Raw genomic sequence first — 18,458 nt, 5'->3', positions numbered from 1 at the left:
TTTAAAGTTATATTTTGTCCCATCATTATCATTCAAAATTAAAATTTATAATTTGTCGCATCATCATTCAAAGTTATCATTTGTCCTATCATTGTAATCCAAGATTGTAATTTATCATATTGTCATCCAAGGTTATAAGTTGTCCTATCATCTCCATCCAATCTTTATTTATGTCCTATTGTCATCCAAGGCAATTTGAGGTTTACTACATATCTTATTTCTTAAATGAGGCAGAAATTTTTAAATGCAATTTTTCATTTATTCCCCGATAGGATGTTGTTCCAAGAGATGAGTGTTCAAAACTACAAAACATAAAATTGTAGACAGGACATTTTTGAGATACAGCTTTTCATTTATTCCATAATCAATATTTAATCCGTGTAACTACGCTGTACATAATAAAACATTGAGCACATTTGACAATAACAAATGCAACTTTGTAGAACAAATTTTAACAAAGAAATATTTCTGAACAACATAAACAGGTTACATTATCAAAGTGGACACTTAGCGGTATAAGAAATATGAAAAATTATGTTCTTTTCCTGATATCATAAGTGGATTTAACTAATGACCACATGCTTGAACATCAGGAAACATTGATGAAATCTGCATTTGACAAGTTTCTTAATAGTTTAAATGCGAATTCAGACCTTGTGGACCAACAGGAGAGTGAATATTGATTGCTTGTGAAAATTCTAATTACAGAGTATTAAAATTAATTCCATGCGATTATGTCTCCTTTGACTTTCTTTTAACAATAAAAATATGTCCCAGAAAGTGTCTGAATCGGATATATCCCCCCTCCATCTAATAATGGTCCAGATGCTGACAGTACAATAAAACAGCTTAGTCCATTTTTTTCATACCTTTGCCCTTCGACATAAATATATCTTCTATCTCAGGGCTTGGAAAAATCATCTTCAAAGTCATGCGATACAAGTGTTTTGATGTATCTCTCCACTCTATATATCTTTGACTAAAACAAAAATTTTTAACATTAACAGTAGTATTGAATCTTTCCCAGTGGAACAGGATATTTCATATACCATAAACCAACTTTCTTTTATGTGCCATTTACGTTAACCAATGAAGAAAAATCGCAAAAAATAAAAACAAGCTATCTGATGATAATGAACTCCAACTGTCATAGTTAACATTTGTTGTGTTATAAAACGACTATTTATCTCCATGCTATTCTGAATATATGTGTCCAGTACATACAACTACATGAACGACTTGCTTCATAAATGTATAGTAAAAGAGAATTAATTCCCTTGTGTTGAATTCTGAGGAGCTTGTGTAATGTAAATGAAACACTCCAGTGATGATATGGAGTGTCTTTGAATTCTATGACTTGATCACCTTCATATGAAGCCATGCATGCTTTAAAATAACTGACTGACCTCCATATTACAATTCAAACAAAAACATGAATCACTTCATGAATTTGAATGCTAATAAAATTGGTTTATTCCCCTGGGTATTATACCATGTGCTGTTAATATGGTGTCAAAATGGATTCTGGTCTATGAACAGGTCACTACCTACCTGTGCCCCTCAAACACTCTACCATAAGCTTATTTGTAGCCAATTTTACATGGGATATTGGGCTCCCAAATGGATTTTAGTGAAGACTACAAACTATGAATTTTACAATGGTGGCTCAGAATTCGCAAAAGTGAAAGACTGTGAACTTGTAATATTACTGAAATCATCAAAATTAACAGTGGTGAAAGACAGGTGATTTATGGTATGCAGATTCTGTTGTCTCTCCTGCTTCCATATTGTTAAATAACTCCAAAATTTTGACACTAGAATAAACATTTGGAAAAATCCCTAGATAAAGTGTTTATATAGTAATGACAATAATCCATCAAGAACTGATATGGCCTACCATTTAAACAGTTTTGCTAAAAGTTTTTTTCAAGTTGGTGGTGGGTTTACACATCGTACTGTTTGGGGGTCCTTATTCGTCTTGTCCGAGTTGTGGCTACATGGACTTTAGTAGGGGTTACATAAGATGTTGTGACCAATGGAGATGCTACACCCTTACTGGTCAAAGTTTTATTGGTAACCGATACACAGGACATCTGAGTAACTGATGCTTGTGTGCCACTCATGGCTATTACAGCTGCTGTTGCCGTGCCAACATTTTTAGTGTCTGTCTCACTTCCTTGTGAAGTGCTTGTTGGCTGAGAAGTACATGCAGTCATTGCCAATGGTGATGGTGTTGATCGATGAATGACTGGACTTGATTCAAGAAGAGATGAAACTTTTCCTAATGTTTCTGTTGCCATGACTACTTTAATATGTTTCTCTTGTGTCTGTGCTGGCTTGGCAACAGTTGTCATGGAGCCACCACTCATTAAAGTTCTCTCTACTGTCGAGGCTAATCCTGTTGAAGGTGATGATGTGGCTACCATGGAAACTGTCACACTTGGAGTGCAAGTGGTACTTTCTGTGACAGAAGATGACTGGACAGGAAGTGATGAGACGACTGGAGGTGTTGTTCCACTCTTTCCAGACGTTGTACTGATTGTCTGGGGTTTCATCATGCAAATTAGTTCTTGGCGTGATGATGAATGGACTTTGGCTTTGACAATGGAGGAACTTGTGTCTGTAAGTCCAGTTGTAGTGAGAGGAAAATCATGAAACTGTAGTTTCTGTATTGTCTGAACTTTATCTGACTCTGTCTGACTTCCGGCAGAAGAATGCATCTGTGTGGCTGTGGTAGCAACTGTAGTAACATTAATAGTAGAAGGTATACTGACAGCTGCTGAGGTGGGGATGGTGACGGTAACTTTACTTCCATGATGTGCACTAGCTGCTGTGGGAGAGGACAGAGTCTGCAGAAGTGTTGGCAAGTTAGAATGAGCAACAACAGGATGTGACTGAGGAGATGAAGATGAAGATGATCTTGCAATAGAGGACAAAAGTTGTTGGATCTGATTACAACCAGTGGCAGATGCTGATGTTATGTGAACTGGTGGTTTCAGACCACCAGCACGCAGAGCATTACTGAGTGTAGTGAGGGTCATTTGCAGGGAAGATGAAGAGTTTGGAGCGGAGACAATGTTAGCAGATGACAGTGCCACACCAGCTGATAATTCTTGTCTGGCATCTCGTGCAGTCTGTGAAAGGTCAGAAGAGGAGGGACCACATACACTATGGCTGGGCTTGGCTAACGGCTTAGAGGCAACTTTGGCTGTGGTTTTGTCTAGAGCTTGGTTCTGGCTGATGAGCGTAGCAAGGCGATCAGCCAGGCTCTTACTGGTTAGTGATGACATAGTGGATGCTGAATGCTGTGGACTTTGTGAAGATACAGTAGTTTTAGTCCCATCTGTACTAGCTCCAGATAAAGCGGTAACTGTGGAGGGTAAACGTGACTGTGGAGTAAGCTCACTCCCACGGATGTTAAAGGACAAAGGTCCTGGTCTACATAATAATCCGGACAGTTCTGGAGCACTCTTCATTGCTTGTAGTGTGGATGGACTAGTCACAGGTGTGGACTGATTTACTAGTGCCGTCTTCATTCGTTTCTTCGGAACAGTACCAGGAGCACTACGCACATACTTCCTCTTTGGTGCATTTTTTGGTTCTGAAATAGAAGAATACATTGTTCTGATAAAATTTTTTGTTCTCATTTGAATTTTTGTCTAAACCTGCCATATAATTTGACTGACAATACATATTAAACATTTTCACATATAAAGCTTCATTACAAATCAGTTGACCCAGGTTTGTTGATCTGTTCACATTGAGCTAAGCATCTATGCTGATTTCATCTGTACTTACTGGTTCCTGAGAAGATAACGGGTCCAGAAGCAGCACTGATACCAGAGGTGGTGGTGAAGCCTTGAGTTGTGAACGTGCCACTGAGAAAGGTGAGACCTTGTTGCCGGGCAGACTTAAGAGCTTTGGCTACAGTCAGGCCTTTAGGGCTCACAGGAGAAACAGGACTGGACCTCTCATACTGTGAACAGGAGCAAGAGAAGTTAAGGCATACAATAATAGAAAAGGTTGAACAATTCAGCATTAAAGTTCATCATATACTTTAATTAGTTTTGAATACACAATCTAGAATGGTATAGACTTGAGGCCATAAGAACCTACACTAAAATCACGGGGAAGAATTTTCTTCATAGCAAAATTGTTATATTTTTCCTTAGCTGGACTTTGAAATTGTCAAGAAAATTCTCATCTAAAGATTTAAGGTTCAATCTTCCCTTCTATACATTCCCCATTGAGTAAGTTAATCCTTAATACCTTCAAGTGAAAAATATTTGCAGTTGTAATATTTGAAGTACACTTCATGCAACCAAATGTGGCTGTCAGAGGAGATTGTAATTAAATAGCGGTCAAACAATGTCGCATAACTTATGTTGATTGAGCAGTGAATTTTCCTTAAGCAGCCAGCTGACAATTTTTTAAAATATATAATTAACTGCTTTACATCAAAACCTTTAAATGTAAATGCTAACATTCACTTGGGTTTAAGCTAGTGTTCAGATCAGAACAGAAATGATGAAAGATGGCTGTATTGATGTCAATCTGCATGGAGATTCCTTATTGACAAATTAAAGTTTTGTGAAACTTCCCTACGATATGCTATATCAACTTATAAAAAAAATTGATGGAAGTACCCTTACAATTCACATTTTGTCATGACATTATAGCCAGGGTTTACTTCTATTGGATTCATTTCAATACATGAATACAATTGAACTGATGGTAATTTTGAGTTGAGCTCTTCTTGCAGTAGCTAGTGGCTAACCTAACATAACATTTGATGGGAGGCTTGTTGCATGTTATCAGGCCTTCCCAGAAACACCAAACATCATGGGTAAGGAGTGAACCACACACCTTAGATCGACTCAGAAACACTAACCAGTAGGGGTAGGGAGCAGATCACACACCAAGGACCTTCATCTGAAGTTTCTCAAGTTTTATTTTCTACTTCCTGAGCTATTTCAGCTTACCGATAAATACGACAATGCCCACTTAAAAAAGGCAAATTAAGTATACAGGAATACAATATATATAATTTAAACTTTCTGTGATTTTAATTCAATGTAAAATATTTATTAGGTGACACATTAAATCCCCTGTGAATATTTCAAACTATACTGAAACTCCAAAAAGGGAGAACATTGAGATAATGACCTTCTTTTTCTTCTTCTTTTTCTGTTCTGCATCTGACACATCAGCATTGGACTCCATGTTCAGGTGTGCAGACTTGCATAAAATTCCTCCCAAAAAGTCGGACAATTCTTCCTATCAGAAGAAAAACATCTAAAATTGAATGTATTGCACAAATATTTAACTATACTTTTCTCTCTGTGACCTTTGATGTTTAGAAATATCTTAAGACAATCAATTGTTATGTTTTTGGCATAAAATGAAAGAAAACTTTGACTTTGCAAGTACTGTAAGTTGAAACTCATGAGAGTAGGTAACTGTCTTGTTCTGGGTAAATAGGCATACGAATAACTGTCAGAATAAAGTGGAATGCAACAGAAATCTGGCAGAGTAAAAATTTGGCTGAAGAATATCATCATGCCATTAAACTGAAACATTAACTACTAAACATCCTTTACATAAATGTGTTTTTTTTACATCCCAAACATCAAAATGATAAAATCAAGTTCTATTCAATGCTGTTAGTAGTATTTCACAACTTTGATTTATCTTGCCCTGTCAAAATATACTGGATTTTAATAGCACTTCTGGCACATCTCAGTGAATCCTACTAAACAATGCTGTCAACAGTGTAAACTTGCTTCTTCATTGAATGTTCAACACAAAATTAAAACACAAGATATGGAATTACAACTACTAAAAGATAGGTGTTCTGTATTAAATAATAAGTAATAATCCTCACATCTGACTAAAATGATGGTGTCATATGTGTATTTCATAGTCAATCATCAGTTCAAGATAAACCTACAAAATACATGTACTTTTGCCAGTGGAACAAATCAGTGAAGACCAACAATGTTTAAGAATCACATCAGATCAAAATCTAGAACTAAAACTTGCCAGGATTCGTCTGTCTACCATCACTTGGGTAATACCCTCTTCTTTTTTCTTCGCACTCCTCACACGAAGGCTACTGTCAGCACCCCCTATGACAAGGAGTCCATTTTCTGCCTTCATGCGTTCCCGGAGATCCTCCATATCATCTATGCCAGCATTGTTGCTATGCTGACCAATCACAAACAGACTTGGTGTACGACTGTCCAACAATGCATCTTCAATGTCCTGAATTTGCAAAACCAGTCATCACAATGTCAAAATCCAGACAATTTTAGATCATCATCAAAATAGATTAGTCATTTATTCAGTTTTATAAACAAGATTTATATCATAGTCTTTGATATTAACGCTGGTCAAAAACCTCCTTTCAGGTCATCCTAAGCTGGTATGTTTTCATATATTCTAGTAACATATAAAGAGCTAAACTAATGTCTAATTATGGTTTAGTATCAAGTACAAGTAAATTGTGGAAAATGTCCTGGTATCATTCTTAAGATCAGCAAAAAGATTTACAACCAGAATGAAACAAAGCACATATGAAATTTTACATTAGACATCCATGTCTACCTACTATCTCTGAGGAAGAAAACTATCTTAAAACATCTCTACTCTGGCATGTTTATTCTTGTTTCGGTGATGCATAATTCATTACCTGATTAATACCATACTGAATGGTTGTAAAAGAACTTAAAATATCAAATTCAAATACACCTTACCATTGACCTCAGTTATACAGTAAAACACTCACCCCACGACTTCCATTGGTCCCAGTAAGAGGGAAGCCTAAACAGACTACTGCACTGACTGACTCTAGCAAGGCTACCTGTTGTGTGAAACAGATCATCAATTATAGTAGCATGTTGTGGCATCTACTGACCATGCTTTACAAGGTTGTTTTCTGGTCAAAAGATCTAAATTAAATTTTTTAATCACAAGAAAAAGCTAATTGATTTGAAATTGGCTGGAAGAGGTATTAATAGCTTGAACTTTCATTACCTATTCAAATCAAGATACACTGATATAGTAAAATAATTGTACTTATTTTGGAAACATTTTCTTCATTTTGGTAATGTCAGTAGAATAGAAGTGTGATGTTTCGATGACTATACCGTCACCTTCATCAGGCAAATGACCAGTGTGAAGTGTACTAGCACTGATGTACGTAGTGTACGAGGTGGTACATAACTGACCAACTTTTTCAGCTGCACTATAATCCTATGTACACTAAGGTTGAAAATAGTGTGACATGATGGCCTACTGGTTGTGTTATAAGAACTTCTATTCTATAATTGTACTTATATAATTATTCAATGACTTGTGGATTAAAACACCAAAAACTAGATAAAAATTTCAGAAGAATTACTTACATGGCAGGCTATTAGTGCACCAATACTCCACCCTAGTAACACTATGGGGCGATGCTGGAAATGACCTTTCAGCTGGAAAATACAAATATCAGAGATACAAATTTAGATGTCTGGATACTGTAAGTGTTAAGATTGGTTACTGTAATGTTAGGAGTAAGGTCACATTGCCTTTCAGCAAGATAACTTAATTCAGCTTTGTAACTGAAGAAACAGATATAAAACAGTACTAATAGTTGGTGATCCAGGTTTTGCTGATGAGCTTCATCTTGTCAAGAGGGTTAAAAATTTAACAAAGTTTTATATCAGTGCAAAATCCTCATTCATTTTCTTCAAAAATAGGCTTTTCAAAATTCAACAAGAGATCCCAGAGGGATCTTGGCACCCACTATTTGAGGGTCTGTTTTCAGTTCTTGAAGATTTTTTTTTTTTTTGTGTTACAGGTTTCGTAAATGTTTGTGAACTGGTCTTCATTGAATGTACTCAATGATGGCACAAGATATTTCTATTAAGCACCTATTAGCAAATATCATTTGAAAAAGATCCCAAAGTATTATTAGATAGCAGTCAGTTACAGGTGGATAATGGACATGGTCTTGAATCAATATGATAGAATATCGAAGAAAATATGTGCATGCTGTATTACTGTCGACATCCAAGATGGCTGCCTGTGGGCCAACTTGATTTCAAATCAGTCCAAAAAAAGTACAATGCACAACTAGGGACCAAGGGAAACCAATACCTATGAAATATCAGAAGTATCCATCCAGTACTTTCTCAGAAATAGCAGTAACAAGATTTTACACTCAAAATCCAAGATGGCTGCCTGTCAGCCATCTTGATTTCAGATCAGTCCAAAAAAGTACAATGCACAACTAGGGACCAAGGGGAACCTGCATATGAAAATTGAGAAAGATCCATTCAGTACTTTCCCAGAAATAGTGGTAACAAACTTTTACTTCCAAAATCCAAGATGGCTGCCTGTCGGCCATCTTGAATTCAAATCAGTCCAAAAAAGGTACAATGCACAACTAGGGACCAAGGGGAAACTGCATATGAAATTTGAGGAAGATCCATCCAGTACTTTCCCAGAAATAGCGGTAACAAGAATTGTTTACGGACGGACGGACGACGGACCACGGACGCAGGGCGATTTGAATACCCCACCATATGATGATGGTGGGCTAAAAATATACTTCAGTCTAGTCTTCCTATTTTAGGTACATGATCATCTGCCAGCCATATTGACTGTACAGAATTTTATTGCAAGGCTTTTATCATCTGTACATATCACTAGGCTGTGTATATATATATGTATGTTCATGTATACCAATATCTAAGCCATGCTTCTTACCAAGTGGCTGTCTGTGACCATATAAGCTATATATTTTAATGGGCCATCATTTTACACATATCGCCAGCAGATATACTTGGTAAGAATGGACACGTTTCTATCTACAAACCTCTAAGACTTTGGTACGGACAGCACCAATCATGTGCTCCAGACACTGGGCAATACCCACACCACTTCCACCACTGACTGTGTGCATGGTAACTGGAATAACCTTCCCTAGGTGTGATAGTTGGGAGTTCCAGAAACGTGTTCGCTTGGAGTAGGCACTGTTGTGGGTGGGGCCCGAGGGAGCGATGAGTATGAGAGGGTTACCAGGTAGTTTACGCTAGAAAGTAGAAATATCTCAAATTGGAAACACAGTGATAAAGTTTCATTTAAAACTAAATGGATGATAATTTGATATTGAATAAAAAAAAAATTTCATCAATAAAAGACCAAACTTTTGACATTTTGACTGCCACAGACTATCGAAACTGATCTTAACCTTTTTTTGAAAATTAGAGCCTCTAACAATCTGTTATACTACATTTGTACAATATCTTGATTTGGAGATTACAAACTACAAAGATCAAGTTTATTTTTCTAGTGAAAAATAATTTTGAGCAGTTTCATCTTTCAAATATTGGATAAGCTAGACATACCTCCCAGGTAAACAATTGACATGACAGTACACACATAGGGAATCACAACCTACCAGTTTCTGTTGAGAGTAGACACTATACACAGGATCCCAAGGTCGTTTAAGGAGCAGGTTGAGAGCATCAACTGAGGCAGCAGGTGTCTTGCCTCCTGCTGCAGTCATGGCAATCATTTTCTCAATTAATGAAGGTACCTGTAAATATATTGAAACTACGATTTAATCCCCTTTTTCATTTGTAGAAACTTTGATAAAAACTTATTGATAAAATGCATGACATCCAATTAGAGCAGTATTTGTTTGTTCAAATAGATTGTCACACTGGTTTAAAAAATTAGAGAGTACCTTCCATATTCAATGTAATAGGAGCAGTTAGAACAGAAATAATTTCATTTAAGAAGTTGATAATTTTCAAAATGTGACTGCCATTATGACCTTTGACTTGAGAGTCTGTAGAACATCTAGGTAAGCACTGAGGACTGGCACACTGAGGCTGTCGAGCAGCACACCATGTAACCACTGGGTGAGACGTGGGTCCTAAAAAAACAAGAAAGTCACACAATCACAATACAAATAAATACACCACGAAACATACAATAATTTTTGTAGGACTTTTTCAGGCAAGTCCAGAATACCTATTCCAAAATTTTGATGAGTCTCAATACTAAGAGATAAAATGAGTTCTCAAAATTTGAGGGAGTCCCGCAAGAAAAGCATGAGCCCAAGACTCAAATATCTGAGTCCCAAAAATTACTGAGATATCAAAGATCATCACACATATTCTCATTCTTTAATCAAGAAATTGCTTTTCCATAATATATTGAAACTCAGAGACCGGGTGGTGTTTGGCTAACAAAGCTTACCCAAGACACCCCAGCCAGTGCCTGTCGGATCCTTCGTGCAGTCTTGTCTATGTGTATCCGTCTCATCACAGGTTCATTGTGGTGCTACAGAAACACGCCAATGTTTGAATTCTATCACTATCAAAGAGATGCTTGGATACAATAATGAAAAAGATTTGACAATGTTTCTACAGCTTTAACACAAAGTTTATGAATGATGATAAAAATGACTACATAACATCTATATGTAGGTTGCCTCAATAGCAATGTCCTCTCCATGTACAACATAATATAAATAACATGTTAATAAATAATGTATTACACTGTAAATTACATTCCAGTAACAAACGTTAGGCACATCTAAATATTACTAGTATTCTTGGCTCAAGTTGACTGGCAAGTTCATTTAAAGATTAACACTATAAGCTTAAGGAAATGCCTGAATATCTTTTCATATGATTTTGAACAGTCTTTATAACATTAACGTGTGATTCAGAATTCTGTTGAAATATCATTTCTAAGTTTACTCTTACCCCGTGGTAGGCTAGTCTAGACAGTCTGTCACCTTGTAATGCCTTCATTACTTTGTTATACAATCGGTTTTGCTGTAGCGTCCATCCCACTCTGCAAGTAACAACACTAAAAATCGCACCTCGTTTATTTATTGGATGAATGAAATGAGGCGATGAAATGAAGCAATGAAGTGATGACATGAAAATGAAAGACAACAACTGAAAAGTAACAGGAAGAAAAGAAAGACAAGGTGTTGAATATATGCTCCCCCGAAAAAACCAGATTTGATGATATCTACTGTATAATGAATTTGAATATCTGATAAAACTGAAAAAAAAAAGTATTGAGAAAAACAAAAGAGAGATTTTAACTTCAAATGTAAATACAGATACATCTGATGTTAAGATTTTGAGTAATGACTGCAAAACAATCAGATATTAAATGATTTTAAGTGAAACAAATCCTATAATTAGTATGTAGACTTTCATTATTTATCATGATCAAAATGGTATTTACTATGTTTGTGATAAAACTGTTCTTAGCCTATAAAGATGTCAAACATGTTTAATTCATTCAAATTCTAAATATGTAATGCAATCTTGGGTTAAAGTTAAAAATATAAAGCATAAATGTAAATGAGGATGTGTTCATTTTCTAGAAAATTTTATCTGCCTGCAGGCTGCTTTTGTGATGTCTACCCATGCAATAGGAAGAAACTGAAATACTGTAAACTTCAATTTAGTTTACAACTTCATGAAGTTAACATATCAATATCTAATTCAAAAGAAATGCACAGGTCTACTTTGGTTTGGAGTGAAGAGAAGCTGTTTATGGAGCTAAATTACACCGGTCCTGATAGGACAGCTATATTCAGACATTTGAGGTCTCCTTTATCTTTGTATCAAGTCACTAGTTTCTGTTATTCTACTTTCCATTATATACCATACTTATAGTATTACACTATAATCCCTGTCAAAATGACAAGATCCTTAACAATCAGAATAGTCTGAAATCCTTGACAGTCAACTTTATTCATTTCATTAGAATAAAGGAATGTAAACATGGAAGAAACAGTAATACAAAATGACAGATGTATACAAGCTATATATATGGAAACAAATCATTACTTGCTAACATGGTCCTCAGCATCATCAGCACAATTTTCTGTCCGGGCAAAGTTAACACTGCGATCACATTCATGCATGAGACTACGAGCCTTTGCCATCTCATAAGGAGGTGGAGGAATAACACTGTCTCCTACCACGTCTATCTCAATATCCCGGGCACTGCAAGTAAAACATTTCATGTTTACCACTTACTGTTTGCTATATTCCAAACACACACATTGTATCCTTTGAAGGTCATTGTGTATGCAGCCCTCTTTTCACTTAAAACAGAGTTCTGTAGAAGTAGTTGTGTCATCTCCACAGTGGAAGTAATATAATTCTAAGATATCAACATTATTAAGGTTTTGATTAAATTTCCTGTACCTTAGAAGTTGGTCTGGAGTTGTCTGTGTTTTTGTTGGCTTGGTCATGAAGAGGAGCTTTACTGGGCGTGCATTGCTAGCATCTGGATGAGCACTCCAGGGTTTGGAGTAGCAATGGTCTAACCCCACAAAGTCCACAATATGCATCCTGTACATAACTGGTCTTCAATCTTCTACAGATCTGTAAAAATAGTCAGAGGATTTGATGCCAAATGGCAATATGACATCATAATCTTAAAAAACCAACCAATTAGCCAGTGTTAAGCGTATATTTAATAAATTAGCAAAAAAATGGCTTTCTATATAAGGATAAAGTTTTATTCACAAGACAAGTACATCAGAGAGAAATCTAACATAATTTTATTTGCTAGAAGGCCTATAACAATTAGGACAAAGACTGAAATGATGCTTTTATATATCATTTTCTCAATTGACCTCCAAGGAAAGTCCCAAACAAGATCTTCAAATGTAGACAACCACTCCTATTGTCATCGTAAAATGTAAAAAAGTATAACAACAGACTTGTCTCAAAATATTAGTCTAATTCACAATTTGCCTGTTAAAATTGCCTGTAGAATCTCCTTATAAATTGCCATTCAGTTTAAAATTCATCAAATATTCAAGTCAGTGATATTGTTCAAATTTTTTACATTACTTAAATCTTGTAAGTTATATTATACAAGAAGACAGAATTAGTTCATTTTGTAAACTTTGTGAAAACTGTATTTTCATACACACAGTAGAACATGTTTAAAGAAAATCAAACGTTTTATGAGTTGTGATTGGTGGAAGGTTTCCATGGTAACATTATAACTGCATTTTAATCACTGTAACATCACTGAAGAGATATCGAATCAAGAAACTGAACATCATTGAATTCTGGCAAAAGTATCTAGGTTACATGATATATATGAGATTTATGTTTAGTTTAAAATTTGCTCAATTCATTTTTGAAACTTATATAAGATTGTATATTGATGACATCAGCTCCCAGCACATATCAAATCTGTAATGGTTATAAGTATGATATACAAGACATTTTCTATGATACCAATAATCATACTCTACCAGCTTTATTTCAATAATCATTATAAGCTTAATGTTTGATTTAGTTTGTTGTTGCTTCACGTCCTATTAACAACCAGGGTCATTTAAGGACATGTCAGGTTTGGTTGGTGGATGGAAAGCCTGAGCTCCTGGTGGAAAAACCCTATGTAGGCTTCAAATACACGACATAGGTGGAGGACTAGTGATGAAGATGCTCAGAAGCCTTAACACTTGGTCACTGTGGCCTTCAGATGCTAGAAAGGGATAGGCTTATAATAATTAAGGTCTCCCATTCTAGAGAAGCAAAATTACATCTTATAGTGTACAAGTGATTATCAAAATCATGAATAAAAATAATCTTATTTTCATTCAAAGTCAGATAATTAAAGTAGTTGGGAAAATTAATAGAGCCATTTACTCTGTGTAGGTAAAGTCTTTGGTATACGTCAAGCTAGAATTATGTAGTTTTAAAATTTTGGAGAAGACTCATAATATTGGAATATAGATATAGTCCTACAGATGAATTTAATATTAGGCCTAATACAGGGCCTTCATCTATACCCTTAGTTTGAAGTTTCATCTACAGTTAATATCTCTGCACATTTTACGATTTTACTCCAGTGATTATCAATATATTCTTTACCAAAGGGCAAATCAAATAAAACTTTCACTGAAACATAAACAAACTACCTTGTTATATAAATTATATAGGCAGATTTAGCTTCACAATCTAATTTGAATACATAACCAGATTTGCCGGTACTTCATGATCAGTACCTGAATGATAACCAACAAATTCACTAAGTCAAAGTGTGAACCCTTAGCATAATCAAGGACAATGTTAATATCTACCTCTAAATCGAGAATAAAAGTAAAAAAAAAATAAAAAAAGTTTTGGTTACGTCCTCGCAGAGACGTCTACGTCTCTGGTCCTCGTAAACAAATAAATCTTAATCCGAGCTAGATTTCCGGAAGAGAAAAGAATGATAGCCAACAAACTGGTATATTACATCCCATTTAAAGTTAAAAAATGTGTCTTTACAGACTATTAAAGGAAAAAAATGATATTTGCAAGACAACCATCTAGGTCGCATTCTACTCCCATATACAATAAACGTCCGTCGAAACTGGTAACGCAATCGTGGGTCGCTGACAAAGACTCACCTTTCACGTATACATACAAATAAATTTGTCTATTTCAGAGACGCAGAATTGTATTATATGTATTCTTTGGTTATATCCATCAACACAATGTGTATTTATGCGAAAAGTATGAGAACATAATGTTCGATATATTCTTCGTCAACACCAAAATGGCGCTACACCTGGAATATAATGATTGAGGCGAAAGACGGGTTGTAAAATCCGGAAAAAGTACATATACTTCGATCGTTGTCTGGATTTTTTTTCTTACAAGACCTATTTTTTTCGCGGACGCTAAAAGATAAAACCTTGCTTTTTGATATTCTTTTCAAATAAAATACAAGTCATAATCATCATTTCAACATGTTTATTCAGAAAATAATTAAAAACAAACATAAAGACACAATCACTGGCAAAAAACAAAATTCCTTCAACAAAATTAATAAAACTAATGGTATAAATATTATCATGTTTCAAATACAGTATTCACTACATTATTCTGTAAATTAGTACATGTATCTTTTCTGCTAGTCTGTGTTATTCTATCAATTTTTACATACTTTTATCTACTCCAAGCCGATATATAAAATACAACAGAATGTCAGAATAATTTGGACTACATTTTCCTTGAATTTCCATCATAATTGTCCGTTAAATTTGCGTTATATATTACTATATGTTTTGCTTTCCTATCTATTGTTTACAACATGTTATTTTAGTAAACTGAAAATGCACTATGTTGCACAAGTAGATGACACATTTGCTTTACACCCAAATCTGGGTTTAATTGATTTACTGATAAGAGCTGTATCTAAAATGGGTTGTAGTCATCTCTTTGCTTATGCAAGCTTTATTTTTGTCTGGATACAGCATATGCTGTATACAGTTTCCTACCCAACACCAGTGATTTATTGAAAATTGGATGAAATTTTTATTGTAACTGTTGTAATGCAAGAGTATCAGTAAAGTTGATGAATGCTTCCCCGGAGACAACGTTATTGGACACAAAATTTTAACAAAGGGCATTAATTCTGTGCTTTAGGGGTTTCAGGCACTTAATTTTGTACACTGTACAGCCTTTTATGTATATGCCAAATTTCATTATCCAAGTTTAAATAAAATCTTCACAAAGGGAAATTATTCTATAAAGGGGTTGTGGGCCCTGTATTTGGTACATCGCACATTTTCTAAGTTTGATTATGTATAAACCAAATTTCATTACCCTAGCTTAAATGCAAGAAATTAAAACTTATGCTCTGGACATAAAATTTTAATGATGGGCCATAACACTGTAATTAAGGGTTGTGGGCCCTGAATTTGGTATACTGGACACAAAATTTCAACAAAGGACAATAACCTTGTAATTCAGGGGTTATGGATACTAAAATTGGTACACTTCACATCACCTTAATATGACCAATGTATACACCAAGTTTCAAGATCCTTGCTCAATGGATGGCAAAGTTATGTCCTGACAAAATTAAAGAAATGATGAAAGTACAGATGATTGAACAAGTGGCAACTATACGTTCTCCCAAAAAATTCAGTGAGCAAAATAAAAAATACGAAGTTTTAATTAAGTGATTAATAGATTAAACGATTAAATATGTATATTTTAATTAACATATTTTATAAAACTATTGCTTTTGATATTTTTCATGGAATGAATATAATCTTTTTGAGATATGTAACTTTACAAATAAAAATACAAAATAATCTTTACCTTGCACAAACTAATATAAATTGTAATCACTAACTCATGAACAAGGTATCTAGGGTTAGCGGCTGTGGTAGAAGTACCAAACCCTCAGAACACTACACTGTATAGCCCATTAACCAATAATAAGACTGTGACTGGTAATAAGCCCACCCAATTTACATAGTTTATTTAGAACCAGAGGTTACTGAAAATCTGTTGGAATATTTTGACCAATCAGAAAGTAAGGATTGGTAGTAACAGCTAAAACTGATGTGTTACATTTAGCCTAAAAATGCCATCTCATGCCATATATCATTACCCTGGAGTCAAACCCCTTCCCAAACCCCTACTTTGTGTCAGAAGTGATAGCCCCCAATGGTGTTATTACAGAACATATAGTATTGTAAAGTTGATAATCCAATGACCAAATTCCAATATCCCTGTGGTAACATTTTATATACTTTTACATAAAATATACTGATAACTCTATGTAATAGACAATGAACAGATCTTAACAATTTTACCATTACAGTAAAATTCATGTTTGTACCTGTTGTTCTAAAATACATAACATATATATATACACCATTCATAAATCTTAAATAAACATATTATGATACAATTATACATATGATTACAAACTATTACAAATCATTGTTCAAGATATATATATATAAAATTATATATTGGTTTTGAGCAACAAATTACACATTAAGTTTGGCAGAAACATAATAATGAGGCAGACATAACAAAAATTGAAAATTACTTTTGGGTAAAACATAATAACAACCAAAAACAAACACCATGAAACAAATTGACAAAAATGTAAAAATAACATGACTTTGGTTAGATTTTTATAGAAATTATGTCAGTTGTCTTTCCTTGGATGCTTTTTAAGAAAATCATCTCTCATCATGTAGATACAAAAAGATAAACTAACTAACAAAATACCGTATCTTGGAATAATTTTGTGCTGTGCAATTTTGCATAAAATAAAAAAATGTATATTTTTCAATCTTTAGACATTAATTTTTGGTAATTTCATCGTCTCGTCTCAGGAACTTGAAAGGCCATCTCTGTTACTCCCCACTGTCGGGCATCGTTTCACCAACAAATGTCACTCTGTTACTCCCCACTGTCGGGCATCGTTTCACCAACAAATGTCACTCTGTTACTCCCCACTGTCGGGCATCGTTTCACCAACAAATGTCAGTGTTCTGGCAACATGTGGAATGATTATCAATAAATTGAACACAATAGAATACTCTAAAAATTTACAAGGAAAAGGCATACCAGCATTAAGGAAACACCTGATTGATTTCAGAATTATTGGCAAGTTGTAAGTCTAGGTTAGGAGATCCACAGAATTCAATCTATAAGGATATATGATTGAAAAGATTCTAAAACATTCTATTTATTCTACCTTGTCAAATGTTTTAACAGTTCTCCTACAGATTTCACAGTTCTTACTCTGTTTATTAGAAATTGACAATAACCTGAATGTATGGATGGACTGTCAAAGAATGGATTCACAAAAAAACATACATACATTGTGTAAAAAATGGCATAATAACTTGTTTACAATCTACTAATAATAGTTACAACTTTAACAAAACTTTAAAAGTAACAAAGAATTTGAGATTTCTTTTAAAACAATAAACATAAGACACTGAGAGATTTTTGAGTTTATCATATATTGCAATCTCAACAAAGACATGTAGTTATTATTACTCACATGGTTAAAATTTTATAACAAAAATCACAAGACAATTGTTGTATAACTGTTAGATGGTATAGGTACAACATGAAGACTTAGTCAATGCATATGAAACACTCGTTTATTGGATGACATGTCTGATGAAGTTTATTCTTCTTTGAAACATTTAATATATATGTCAGAATTCACAGTTGTCAAACCAATTCTTAAAAACTGATAACTCCTATCTACAAGCTATCACAGAGTCATGAGTCTCTACACAACTTCACTGCATCATCCCAGGATTTATCTGCCACCATGCTTCTAGAAAGAAACCTGGGATGTTGAACACCCCTGTATCTCACAACAGTTAAATTTGGTCCCATTGTCTTTATAGTTGTTGAACTTAGGATGAAGTTTGAGCTGAAGCCTTTATATTAAGTCTTTATAGTATATGCTTGACCTTAAAGTTGCTTCAAAATCTTGAAATAAAATCACCCTGAGATATGTTTAAAATGTTAGACCTGGAGTTTCATCTTTAAGGTCAGTAATATGATCGCTTTCCTGCATAGTTATTTAGTCAAACTGTATCATTTACAAAAAAATTGAATTAAAACAAAAACACAGGTTTATCA

The 18,458-nt window shown here is 34.5% G+C and overlaps 1 protein-coding gene across 1 annotated transcript; it reads right to left on the bottom strand.

Moving 5' to 3' along the window:
- Positions 1–331: 331 nt before the first annotated feature.
- Positions 332–14,547, bottom strand: LOC132551184 (KAT8 regulatory NSL complex subunit 3-like). The gene is made up of 14 exons (XM_060215291.1): positions 14,450–14,547; positions 12,240–12,419; positions 11,877–12,035; positions 10,770–10,860; positions 10,258–10,341; positions 9,830–9,931; positions 9,452–9,589; positions 8,867–9,082; positions 7,407–7,478; positions 6,788–6,862; positions 6,043–6,264; positions 5,167–5,277; positions 3,799–3,976; positions 332–3,601 (listed from the first exon to the last, which is right to left on the bottom strand). Exons 2-14 carry the CDS (start codon positions 12,392–12,394, stop codon positions 1,944–1,946), a joined length of 3,261 nt encoding a protein of 1,086 aa, XP_060071274.1. The 5' UTR covers positions 12,395–12,419; positions 14,450–14,547; the 3' UTR covers positions 332–1,943.
- Positions 14,548–18,458: the final 3,911 nt, after the last annotated feature.

This window comes from Ylistrum balloti, unplaced genomic scaffold (genome assembly GCF_031769215.1).
Source record: "Ylistrum balloti isolate Yb309-2 unplaced genomic scaffold, AGI_CSIRO_Ybal_v1 Utg370184, whole genome shotgun sequence".
Lineage (NCBI taxonomy): Eukaryota > Metazoa > Mollusca > Bivalvia > Pectinida > Pectinidae > Ylistrum > Ylistrum balloti.
The sequence above is the reverse complement of the archived record's forward strand: the minus strand, read 5'-3'. Positions and strand labels throughout refer to the sequence as shown.

What these genes read in the sequence shown, in the direction of transcription:
- LOC132551184 (XM_060215291.1), bottom strand. Translation starts at nt 12,394, where the DNA reads ATGTACAGGATGCATATTGTGGACTTTGTGGGGTTAGACCATTGCTAC. An exon ending in TGGTAGACAGACGAATCCTG is followed by an intron (nt 5,278 to 6,042) that starts GCAAGTTTTAGT and finishes TTCTTCTGATAG; the next exon opens with GAAGAATTGTCCGACTTTTT. An exon ending in AAAAGAAGAAGAAAAAGAAG is followed by an intron (nt 3,977 to 5,166) that starts GTCATTATCTCA and finishes TCCTGTTCACAG; the next exon opens with TATGAGAGGTCCAGTCCTGT.